Source organism: Myodes glareolus, chromosome 4, assembly GCF_982192425.1.
Source record: "Myodes glareolus chromosome 4, mMyoGla1.1, whole genome shotgun sequence".
Classification (NCBI taxonomy): domain Eukaryota; kingdom Metazoa; phylum Chordata; class Mammalia; order Rodentia; family Cricetidae; genus Myodes; species Myodes glareolus.
The window spans coordinates 112,084,765-112,098,141 of record NC_142029.1 but is presented as its reverse complement, the minus strand read 5'-3'; the positions used below and the strand labels follow the sequence as shown (position 1 = coordinate 112,098,141).

Below are 13,377 nucleotides of genomic sequence, written 5' to 3'. Positions count from 1 at the left end.
TGTTCTCCCCCATTTTTACTTTCTTAGAATCACTGGGGGATCCTCTTTCCTTAATTTTTTTCCTCACGCGCGCGTCTGACCTCCCACTGCATTCAGTTTCTGATATTCTGTCCTGGATTTCCTCCGCCTTTGCAACAACCGCTTGGCAAGATTCATCTTTTAAGCAATTTCTGGCGGAAAGTAAGAGAATTGCTAAGATAAGTATCAAGGCCTGTATGAAACCTTCCCAATGCGGAAACAAGTCAAGCTCAAAACCGAAAAATCCAGGAGCAGACATTACCTCTCTGATTATGCAGACCCACAGTTCTGAATCCTTCCTGAATCCAAGGTGAATCCAAGAGATCCCCGTAGGTGCGGTGGTCAGGATTCCTCGGCGTCCCGAGGGTTTCGAGCACCAGATGTCCCACGCTACCGTCTAGCCAGCAAGAACCACGCGGAACACTAGGATCCTTCTGCAGGAATGGCTTTAATACCCCTTGGGAGAGCGAGCATCAGCCAACATGGCCGGGGACCCAGATATGATGGAACCCATCCCTTATATAGGAAACAGACCCTGCTTCGGACGTGTCACTCTTGGATTGGTCCGCTGCTCCCAGCCCTAGGTGATGCCTCGGGAGTAGGCGGGGACGCTAGTGGAAAATTACCAACACGTGTGCGTTCACCTGGCGGTGAAGCCGGATGTCAGCGCCATCTTGATGATGGAGAATGTGGCTGTGGCCTTCTACAAAAAATATCCTAAACAAGAATAGAAACATACATAGAATATGTTCTAAAAAATTAAATTTGTATTGATATATTAAAATCCATACCAGTGTAAAATATTTAAGATTAATAGTTGCTTTTTAAATTAAAAGTAGAGTCAATAATTTACCCTTTTATCCTACCATTCTTGTATTCCCTTTTTGTTTTCAGAAAGAGATCCTTGAATCCAGCCTCCCTTGCTTAGTTTCCTCCCTAACCATAACCAATAACAGCATGTAACCAACCTCCCTAAACAATGACAAACATTCATAACCCATGGAACAACCAGAAACTACCTACCTTACCTCTTGGGAATGTGGGCATTGTATTCTCTAGACTGTTCCTTGTTGTCTGAGGCTGACAGCATCTTTAGGGGATCCTGAGAAAATTGGAAAAATGGCTAAGTCCTGGGAGATCTAGCTGTATTAATTTTTGTTTAGTCTCTGTGTGATGGGAAAGTGTAGAACTTATCTGAAGTCTTGGCTGGATAGCTGTGAAGCTGTACCATTTCAACTAGCAACTTTGAAGTTTTTCTGGATGTAGAATTTTGAGGAAACTACAGCAGAGGCCCTCTGAAAACTGTACTTTATTTGGTGTCTGGTTCTTTGTTTGTTTGTTTTGAATATACATAAAGTTTTAAAGGTAACACACACATAAATCTGCTTTAACACAGTATGGAATGTGCAGTATGCACGTCAGCTAAAGATTTTTTTTGTTCTCTTTTGAACAGGTAAAGGGTGTCTGTTAACTTTGTAAGTCTGTTTGAAGTGTATAACCAAACCTCTATACATGCCATGTGAAAGGGTGGAATATAGTAAGTCAGAAATCAGGAGGATTCTGTAGGTCTCGTCCAGTCTCAGAGCTGCTTCCATGTCAAGGAATCAGCTTATACATCACTTGTCTTGTAGTCTTTCTTGACTTTTTCTATCATGTTTGTAGCAAAGATCCTCAGGGGGTCTCCCCCGGTCAAATCTGATCTTGATTAACTTTGAAGGAATCCATAGCTTTTTATTTCCTGTGGAAACAAAAGCTTAACCTCCCCCAAAACGCCCCAGTGCAACACATTTTCAGATTTCCAAAGTCTAGTGCAACACATTTTCAGATTTCTAAAGTCTAGGCTTCGGCAGTTCCTTCCACAACCCAGTGTCTCTTAACAGCTCTCATTCTCTGTTTGTTAGCATTCATTAAAAGTTAACAAAGCACCATACAAGAGCCACACACCCTGTGTATTTCCCATCTTTACGTGACCTTTTCCTTTTGTATTACTTTATTGTTTCTTTAAAGACTTCAACTTTTTTAAACAAGTCTAACAGAAAAAAAAGACTTCAATTTTTTAAACTATTTTTAATAACTGTCTATACTCATTTTTTTTCTTCAGCATTTTAAAGCATACTATACTTGTTCAGAGGTTTGTTTTGTTTTGTTTTGTTTTTTGTGGGGAGGGGTCTGGATCTGACTTTGTGCACATCTGCAGCATTCTCTGATTACATTGGCCAAACCTTAAACTGCTAAATGATCCCTATGTGGCTCTGATAGCTGGCTCTTCTCCCTTTGGTACCCTGAGAGCCTAGCCTCATGCCTGTGGTACCAGTGGAGATGCGTTAATATATCGCCCCAGCTCTGGGGATGTGTTGTGTCTGCCTGAAGCAGGAGTTTGTACTCAGTGCTGACTGTTCAGGTGTTTTTCCACACAGCAGGCAGGGCCTATAAAAGAGCTGCATCTGTATATGAAGCCTATCTGAGAGACTGATAGCTTAGGTTTATTCTCAACTAGTTCTTACAACTTAAATTGACCCATTTATGTTAATTTATGTTCTATCACATGGTATTACCTCTCTTCCATCTTGCATTTTGTCTTTCCTCTCCATGTCTCCTGGCATCTCCACATGCCTAAATTCTTTCTTCTCTCATTTCTCTCCCCAGAAATCCCACCTATACCTCCTGCCTAGCTATTGACTGGTCAGCTTTTTATTATACCAATCACGGTAATATGCCTTCACACAGTGTACAGACATCTCAGAACAGGTGATGCTTCAGTTGAGAACTGAAATTGAAGGTGCCTGGTGGAACCCTGCTCCCTGAAGAAGTCTAGCTTATTTAAGGATCACAGGGAAGGCTTGTTTGTTGGACTGAGGAGAACAGGGGAAGCTGGAGAAATCTGGGATCAGTTAGGATCAGTTAGATCATGTAGTAAGACATCCTTGGTAAGATCTGAGGGCTTTGTTGCTGCTCTTTGTTGTTTTGGGGACCAGAGATGATTTGTTGCCCCGGTTGACCTCAGGACTGTGATACTCCTGCTTCAGCTTTCCTAGTCCTGAGATTAGAAGCTGCATTACCACAACTCCCTCATGAAAGGATTTACGCCAGAGAATGACATGGTTTATTTCCATCTTTTTGCTATTATGAACAATGATACTATACACATTTATATCTGTTCATGTGCCTTGTGAGTCTATATTTTCATTTCTTTTAGGTCTATGTTTAGGAGTTGGAATTTCTAGGTCATAGTATTTCTTTGTTTCATTTCTGTTGCTGTGATAATATACCCTGCCCAAAAGCAACTTAGGGAAGTAAGGTTTATTTGGGTTACAATTTCAGGTTACAGTCTATTATTGAGGTTAAGGCAGAAACTAAAGAGCAGCTAGTCACATCATGTCCTCAGTTAAGACAGAGAAACAAATGCACCCAGGCTGTCTGCTTGCTGCCGTGCAGGATCAACAACTTCTTTACTTTTACATAGTTCAGGACCCAGTGTAGGGAATTGGTACTGCCCACAATAAACTGGATTGGCCTCCATCAATTAACAATTAAGATACACCCCTCCCATAGACATGTTCAGACATGTTCATAGGTTAGCTGATCTAGGCAGTTTCTCAACTGAGCCTCTCTGCTCAAGTAATTCTAAATTGTGGCTAGTTGACAGAATGAACCATCATGTAGAGTTATTCTGATTTATATAAACAGAGACTCCACTTTCATTTCCTGGACGCCCAGACCTGAATAATCACACAGAAACTGTATTAGTTACAACAATGCTTGGCCAATGGCTCAGGCATATTTCTAGCTAGCTCTTACATCTTAAATTAACCCATTTCTATTAATCTATGTGTCTCCATGAGGCTGTGACTTACTGGTAATGATCTGGCATCTTTTTCCTTTGGCAGCTACATGACATCTGCCTGACTCTGCCGTCTTTCTCCTTGCGTTCAGTTTAGTTTTCTTGCTTACCTATATTCTGCCCTGCCATAGGCCAAAGCAGCTTCTTTATTAACTGTCACGCCCGCCTCGACCAGCAAGGAAGACGCAACACAGACTCTTCTAACTGCGGTTTATTCAGGAACCTTGAACAATCTTCTGACCCAGGGGAAAGCCAGCCCACAGCTTAAATAGCCTCTGGGTAGCGAACCCCAGCATGCCACGTGGGAAATACAGATAGGTCCAGAAACACGGAAGCAAGCCAGATCCTTAGCTTTAGCCATATATGGAGTTGTTTATGACCAAGAGCACTCACCATCGGGAAGATGGAAAGCAGAAACCAGCACCATCTTTAAGGCATGGCATTACGCAACTCTCTACAATTAACCAATAGTAATAAAGCATATTTATAGCATACAGAGGGAAATCCCATATCAGATTTGTCTATCAAAAGTGACTGTACCATTTTGCATTCCAGTCAGCAGTGTTTGAGTTCTAGTTTCTCTACATTTTGTCAATTTATAATGTCCTGTTGGATGAACAGAAAATAGAGATGTAATTTTCAGTAGTCTAAGGATGGGGTGTTGACTTAAGAGTAAGAATATCACTGAAGTAACATGTTCAGACAATATGAAAATAGATCTACAGGACTTTAGAGTGATTAGGTGAAGTTGGTGTTCAAGCTAGTTTATACCCACTTGACACAGACTGGAGTCATTAGGAAGAAGGGACCTCATTTGAGAAAATATCCCTTCCAGATTGACTTGTGCACAAGCCTGTGAACATGTTCTTGAGTGGAGAGAGATACAAGAGGGCCTAACTCACTGTGGCTAGTGCCATTCCTGGGCAGTGGTCCTGAGCTGTGTAAGAGAGCATGCTGAGCAAGCCTGCAAGCAGTACTGCTCTGTAGTCTCTGCATCAGCTCCTGCCTCCATTTTCTTGCTTAGAATTCCTGTCTTGACTTCCCTCAGAGATAGAGTGTGACCTAAAATGTGTAGTGTAAAATGAAATGAACTCTTTCCAACTCGTGTTTTTTGTTTTGTTTTGTTTTTTGTTTTTTTGTTTTTTTTGTTTGTTTTTTTTTTTTTTTTGGTCATGGTGTTTTATAACAGCATTAGAAACTAACTTGTAGAACAGTTTGTAAAACAGAAATGAAGAAAAGGTAGTAATAGTTTTCAGAAATCACTTGGGAAGTGGGATTTTTTTCTGGGCACTGCCGTGGTTCTGAGTCTTCAGTGGACTCAGTTTCAGGATGTCTTTCACTGACTGTTAAGAAGCCCGTGGAAGTGTCTCCAAAGCATCAGGTACTAACCGAGTGCACCCTGGGAACTGTAAGCCTGTGAAAGTGTAAAGTTGGGGGTCAACATGGTGACTGCAAGAAGAGGACACTGAGGGTTTACCAAGGTAACAGAGGAGAGTCGATGTTCTCGTTCAGTGAGGCAGGCAGGGGAGAGCAGTGGATCAGCAAAAATGGAAGGTTTGATGGGCTGGAGTTGTGCGGGGCTGAGCACTAGCTGAAAGGAAGTAAGAAAGCAAGACTGTTGGAAATGAAAAGCATTTGTGGTGGGAAGTTGAATCCCTCAGGTTAAAGATAATAGAGGGTGGGTTGTTCTAGAACTGACAAGTTTCACATTGATGAAGTGGGAGAGTATATGAGGAGTGTATCCTGGTGAACAGTAAAATCACCACATAGATAGCAACTTTGGAATAGAAAGAAATAGGAAAGGGCCAAGTGACCAGCAGAAACCCTTTGTTGCGAGGTGTGCTTAGTTAACAAAGAAGGCTCACAGTGAGTTGAATAAAAGGCTGTCTCTCTTGTATGTGGAGATAGAAAAGTATACTACTATAGAGTCATGAGAACTGAGCTAGAAAAATGCTGGGTCACTGATTCTAGGGCCTTGGGGAAATAGATTCCTAGGAGATGTCCGCTGAGGTAGAGTAGAGGTTTTGAGAATTCTGCTGTAGTTGCCAGGGATGGATTTTCTGTGGAGTGAAGACTCCAGCATACATGTTGAGAATTCTTCATGGACATCCTTGACAGAAAGTGGGTAGTCGAAGTTAAGTAATATGTGAACACACATGTAACCAGGAGATGACTAGAAATAGAAGCCCAGCAGAGCAAGAGTAGCAGGGACGTGGGTGTGGACTAACGAAGTGTGTGTGCCTAGGAAACCTGAGGACAAAAATGGTATTGGTTGATAATTAATGTTAGCAGACTGCGTGGTTTTCCCTGAGATCCAGTGCCTTGCCAGTTACAAGGTTCTTAGTGTCTGACAGTTTATACTTTACAGGGGAGGTGGCCATGTAGTGTAGCTCAGGCTCTCCGGTGTAAAGACTGTGGAAACCTAAGACAGGAAAGCCGCGGTTTTCCCTGAGTCTGATAGGAAAGGTAAAATGTTAATAAATGGACTGAGCTAAAGAAACAGCCTGTGTGGGATAGCATGAGGTTTGGGCTCGTGGAACTATTGGTGAAACAGATCTTGACATGAAGGTGAGTAATGGAGAAATGGGAGAGAAAAAAGTGGAAATGAGATGTGTTCTTTAGTAGCCATGGTGACCAGAGCTTATATGTGAGAAGGAAAAAAGGGTCCTGAAATAGAGCTGTTCTGCGTTGTAGCCCTCAGTGCTCCAACCCCCTCCCACTCCCCAAGCAGTGCTTGATAAGGACAGCAGCTTTTGGCAGTCCTGCCAGTGTGTGTGTGCGATGTCATCACGGGAGAGTCTTGCGACCTCCACACCCTTGTGCCCTCCGTCTCCTCTTGTCTGGTGAGAGAACTTAAAGGCTGGCCAGCTTGTCCTTGCTTGAAAGCCCAGATTTTAAAATCGGTGCTTTTCCCTGCTACATTGATCTGTCAGTATTTTTCTAAACCGTGTCATTATCTAGAACTGTAATTTCTAATTGCATTTTATTGCTTTTAAAAGTTGTTTTCCCCATTCTCCACAGAAGGCTGTGAGGTAGTCTTGTGTGTATTTGAACTTTCCCACATAGACTTTGAGCTTGGTGAATTAGAGTTTTATTTAGTTGTATAGAGCAGAAAACCCTATTGCAATGATCTTAGAAATCAAGGTCATTTGTTTTGTGTGACTTGAATTCTGTTTTGTTGTGTGTGTCTCCCTCTGTTCTGGTGAACTTTTTGTGGGTCCTCCTTTTACAGAATGACTGCTGTACTTCCAAGACTGATACTTTCACTTCAGGCAAGGGAAAGAGAAGTCCACAAGGCCTGTCTTGCATGCCTTCCATACTCCTTTAATAAGGCAAGATCTCCATTGCTGGTAGCAGGCTACCCATCTAACCTCAGTGACCAGAGGGTTCTCTTCTGGTCTTCCTAGTCACATGGCAGCTAAAGTGAGTTTGTCTTCTCAGGCTCAGCACAGGATGATGGGAGAGGAAAGGGATTCATACATGGAGCAGTAAAAATGAGCATCACGCAGACCGTGGTCTCAAGCTTTATTTCAACTGCTAATGCACGCAGTGTTGAATTAGTCAGAAATAGCTGCAAACAAGAGAGACATTTTTAGCCCATCAGTTTTTCTTTTCTTATAGAATTGGATGATACAAAATAACAGGTGTTTTATTTTTTTATGCAGTGGTTTTATATTTTTGTTTATTTGTTATTATAGACAGGCTTAAGATGAACTTACTCATTTTAAAGATAAAATAATAAATATTGTCAGAGTCCTAAGATAGGAAGCATTTCAAGAAAATAAAATGGAACAAATTTAAATTTTTTGTGTAAAGAAAACTTTTATTTGGGAACGAGACCATAAAAAACATGTTTTTTTAAAGCTGTACCTGGTGGTTTACACCTGTAATCCAAGCACTTAAAAGACTGAAGACAGGAGGATCATAAGTTAGATGCCACCGTGGGCTAAATAGTGAGACTAATTTAAAAGTGTATGTGTGTGTGTATGTGTGCACTCGTGTGTACATGTATGTACTAATGTACATGTATGTATGTATGTTTTAAATCTACATTTTAAGCTTTAATGCACTGTCTTTTCATTTTTACTTTTTTTGGACTATTTTGTACTGATTTACATTTTGTAGAAATAAAAATAAAAACATAATTTTTATCCTTGAGGGGGAGTTGAGTTACATATTTGACACTAGTAAGTAATAAGATAATAAAATAATAAAAGTAGAATGTGATCAAGTATCAGAAGTTGTGAAAGAATTTAAGAAAGTAAGATAACTGGTGAGTGTGATTACTTACATAGTTGTTCAGGACAGGCTTGGTAAGAGTCTGGAGTCAAATGTGATAGGAGACCCCAGGTGCAGAGGCTCCCCGGCCTGTCTGCACATCCAGCTTTGCTGAACCACATATGGTTCCTTGAGTGTTCTTTGTGCTTTGATGTTGCCATACCTTTGTAGCAGGTTTTTTTTATTCATGAAAATTTATTGCATGACTTATTTTTTTATTTTTTAAAAGATTTTTTTATTAATTATATATACAGTAGTCTGTCTGCATGTCTGCTGCTGGCCAGAAGAGGGCACCAGATCTCATTACAGATAGTTGTGAGCCACCATGTTGTTACTGGGAATTGAACTCAGGACCTCTGGAAGAGCAGTCAGTGCTCTTAACCTCTGAGCCATCTCTCCAGCCCCAATGACTCCTTAATTTTAAATGATCAGTTTTTTTAAAATTTATAGTGTTATTCACGTAAAATAGTATTAAATGATACATTGTGTAAAACACAATGTATGTTACAGATCCCCCTCACACTCAAAAATTCTAAGGCCCTCCTACACTTTTTTTGTGGATGTAAAGACTCCTCAAACAGCATGTGAATACATTTTTTAAAAAGAAAATTAATGGGAGAAAATTTAATAGCACTATACTAACCAGCCTTAAAACCAGGGCTGACTCTGAATTGAATGCTGGCTTTTATAAGGAGATTATCAATAATGCTTTGTGGTCTTAGAGCATACTCACGAATCAGCACCTGAAACACAAAACCGTCTGTAATTACCACTTTACTGAACCATCTGGTTTATATCCATGGCAACATAACTTTTCAGTAAAAACTATGTGCCTGGTTTTTTTTCACCCCCCCCCCCAAATCAATATTCTTTTCCAAAACCTACTCACTAATGTAAAATATTAATCAACCCACTAGTGAGACACTAAAAAGAGAAATTCACAAAAATAACCTTTAAGTCTTAGTTATTTTGTTGCATTAACATAAACTGTTTGGAGTGCCAGTCAGACATCATGCCTATGTACTGCGGTCAGAAAGTATTCTTTGCAGTGCTTTTTGTTTGTCTTTTTTAGTGGCCTGGCAGTTTGCTCTTTCAGGATTCAGCTCAGATGCAGTTCTATGTCCCTGGGCACTGGGGTGAGGGGTGGGCTGTTGCAGGAAGACTAGGTTCCCGCCAGCCTGGGAAAGACACTGATTACCAGAAATTGAAGTATTTTTACAAAGGGCTGGAGTACAGCTCAGTGGAAATGCAGCCTGGAGTGCACACAGTCTGGTCCAGCCCTTGTGTTGTATAAAAGGCTCCCATCATGTGCCATTGCCTACGTTCTCCCTGAATTTTCTGATGTGTGTGGAGGGGGAGCTCTTATCACATGGCCCGTTTATTCATTTGCATGTTTTATCACAAGCTTGTGAACCACATGTTCATGGGGACTATGCCAAATTTGCCTTTGCCTTGCTGTGCCTGATGTAGTGGTTTTGCATATTGGAATGGTCTTTAATTTTTTTTTTTACATTTATTTATTTTGTGTATATTTGTGTTTCTTTGGGTACTCATGTGCATTATATTATATTAAAGAACAACTTGTGGGGAGTTGGGATCGAACTTACGTTTTCAGGCTCTGAGGCAAGCACTTTTACTTGTTGAGCCATCTCACTTAACCCCTCCCATGGATAAATAAATAACTGGATGGATGAAGGAAAGGAGTACTGGGAAAGTCTGTTCAGACTTGAGTGTCAAGCATACTTAACTCTTTAAAGAACGGTCTGTAATTTTTCTGTCTTTAGGAACCATGGAAGAGACAACCCAGGACCTGCTTACAGTGCAGGTTACAGTAAATATTGGAGTTATAAACGCTTACAATGCAGGTTGTAGTAAATATTGGAGTTATAAACCAAACATCTAAGATTGGTCTACATAGCCCCCTTTTTCAAACATCCTGTGTTTTTATATTTTGTAGTGCTTCTACTTCTCATTCAGAGAACTCGGTGCACACCAAGTCAGCTTCTGCTGTGTCTTCAGATTCCATTTCAACTTCTGCAGACAACTTTTCTCCTGATTTGAGGGTATGTATGCTGCATGAACATACTGAGGATATCAGGATATTCATACTATTCAGTGCCTGGCCAGCACTATCAGTAGAACCTATGTAGGTAATAACAGAGAATTTTCAAAGACCTCAGTCTTTACAAGTTATTCCAGACCAGACTGCCAAGCTTGAATGCTTACTTACTATTTTAAAAAATTTATGTTTCATTCTGTAAGTTAATACTTCTAAATATTTTGTTTAAATTTCTTGTGGTATTTTTTTCCTGATAGCTTTCATATTAAGAGGAAGTAATGCACTGAGAACTCATCATAAGCCACCGGTTCCTCCAAGTGCTGAACTTATATAATTTCTTGTAATACTTGTGATGTTCTCTCATGTCTCCATAGTACCTCAGATTAAGTAATATGTCTAGGAATGCATAGCAAATATCATAGCTTGTCAGTTGTATTGCCAGTTGCATTAGTCAGGGTTCTGTAAAGGAACAGAACTGATAGAATGAAAAATATATGTGTAAAGGAGATTTATTAGAGTGTCTTGTAGGCTATGATCTGAGTAGTCCAATGAAGGCTGTCTCCTGTGGAAAGACCAGAAAACTAGTAGTTTGTTCATAATGTGAGGGAGGCAGTGATCACTTTTTTTGTCACTTTTTTTGGTTTAATAAAATGCTGATTAGCCAGTAGCCAGGCAGGAAGGATAGGTGGGGCGACCAGAATAGGAGAATTCTGGTAAGAGGAAAGGCTCAGTCTGCAGTCATCACCCAGACACAGAGGAAGCAAGATGAGAAAGATGCTTCACTGATAAAAGGTACTGACACACATGACTAACACAGACAAGGATTATGGGTTAACTTAACATGTAAGAGTTAATTAATAAGTTAGTTAATAAGAAGCCTGAGCTAATGGGCCAACCAGTTTATAATTAATGTAGGCCTCTATGTGTTTCTTTGGGACTTAACTGCTGTGGGACCAGGTGGGACAGAAACCAATGATCAACATGTGCAGTCCCAGTCTGGTGCTGGAATCCCGGAGGATTTGTAGAGAGCTCCTGGTCTTTAGTTAGGCTCTAGAAGTAGATTCTAACAACAGTGAAAGAATGCCTCAGCAACAGAATAGATGAACTTACCAGCAAGAGTGAGGGCAAGCAGGCAAAAAGCGAAAACATCCTTCTTCCTTCCTTTTTATATGGGCTGCCACCAGAAGGTGTGACTTAGATATAATGTGGATCTTCCCATTTCCAATCATCTAATCAAGAAAATTGTTCACAGGAGTACCCAGCTGCTTGGGTTTTAGCTGATTTCAGATATAGTCAAGTTGACACCAAGATTAGGCACCACACTGCTGTTTTGTCCTGTTGAGTCCAATTCCATAGTGTAGTTAAGTAAGCACTAGGTGATGGCTCTCTGGCAGCATGGAGGAACAGTTGCTATGAGCTGAACCCTGTACAGCCATGCAAAGGCATATTTTTTGATTATTACACTAAAGTTGTTATTTGGGTAAAACAAGTTCCTCATACCAAAGCCCTGATCTAATCTGTGTGTTTCATGAAGGAAATATCACACCCTGCACCTTAGTCCTTGTTGTGCATTGTGTGCAGTACCCAATAGTGCAAGATGCTGCCGGTATGCCAGAATTGTCCTGACTAAAGTCGCACCACAATGGCTGCATTAGCTTTATATGTATGTTTGTGTGTGTGTGTGTGTGTGTGTGTGTGTGTGTATTATAAACTGATTGATTAGTCCATTAGCTCAGGCTTCGTATTAGTTCTTATAACTTATATTAGCCCATTTTTCTAGTATATGTTAGCCACATGGCTCAGTACCTTTTTCAGCGGGGCAGGTCACATCCTGCTTCTTCAGTGTCTGGACAGGACTGGAGAGGAATGGGTTTCCTCCTTCCCAGAATTCTCCTGTTCTCTTTGCCCCACCTCTACTTCCTGTCTGCTTGTCCCACCTATACTTCCTGCCTGGCTCCTGGCCAATCAACGTTTATTTAAAACATAATTGACAGAATATAGAATTGTCCTGCACTATTCCCTTCTCTTTTCTTTTTTCTTTAAAAAAAAACCAAGAACACAAGAACATCCATAGTTCATCTTTTGGGAATGTGGGCATAGTTTTCCAGGCTACTTCCAGCTTGTTGGGGTGCTGATAATCTTATGGGGACCTAAAGAAAATTTAGAATTATGATCAAGTCCTGACTGGACTATCCTGTGAGTCTTGATCATCTCAGGCAGTAGTCTTGAACCAGTTCTGGATGTAGAACTCTGACAACTGGGCCATCTGTTCCTACCAGAGATTTCTCAGGTGGTCTTCCTTGATCAAACCCGATTTTCTTAATTCAGAATGAATCCATAGCCTCTCTATGGAAACAAAAGCAAAACTTCTTCTCCAAAGTAACATATCTTTTGACTTCAATTTTGAAGTCAAGGTATTTTCAAAATGCCTATCATGGATTAATTCAGCAGCATTTAAAAGCAAATACCTTTTAGCAGCTGTTGCTCCTTCTTCAGCACTCAAACAATTCAAAGAGAGCATAATAACACACAGTATAAAGATTCTCTGTGTATTTTTCATCTTTACGTGGCTTTATTTTAACCTCTATTTCTTTTATGTTTACTTTTACTTTTTGAGACAGGTTCTCTGTATATCTTTGGCTCTCCTGGAACTCCCTCTGTAGACCAGGCTGTCTTTGAACTCACAGAGATCCACCTGCCTCTGCCTCCCAAGTTTTGGGATTAAAGGCGTGTACCACCACACCCAACTACTCTCTTTCTTTTTTGTATTAAGGACTTTAGCCTGCATATATTTTTAACATACTATAAACCATTTAGAGGTTTTTTCGTCTTTGAATCTCTCTTTACTGTATCTCTCTCTCTCTCTCTCTCTTTTTGACTACATGAGTCTTTAATTTGCTAAGCAATATGAAGAGGATTAAAGCCGTGGCTTTGACAGCTGGATCCAGCCCATTTCTTAGCTTTCTGAGATTTCAGCCTTATGGCAGAGGTACCAGCTGTAGCCATGTTTATTGCCACAACTCTATGGCATTTCAAGGTTCCTGCCAGCAAGCAAGCTGTAGCAGTGTGCTCACAAACCACACTCAACTGCTCTGTAGTTGAACCGCCTGCCTGAAGGAGTTAGAGTTTGCCCTGGCAGGATGGCCCAGAAACCGGCATTTTTAAACAACGCAGCTTTTTT

At 40.6% G+C, this 13,377-nt stretch overlaps 1 protein-coding gene across 2 annotated transcripts in view; it reads left to right on the top strand.

The window, feature by feature from the left end:
* Mtmr2 (myotubularin related protein 2) overlaps positions 1-13,377 on the top strand; it is a 65,177-nt gene that overhangs the window by 24,652 nt on the left and 27,148 nt on the right. For both annotated transcript variants that reach the window (XM_048433515.3, XM_048433523.3), the window contains one exon: positions 10,095-10,200. In XM_048433515.3, coding sequence (XP_048289472.1) covers positions 10,095-10,200 — 106 coding nt within the window. The remainder of the gene's footprint in view (positions 1-10,094; positions 10,201-13,377) is intronic.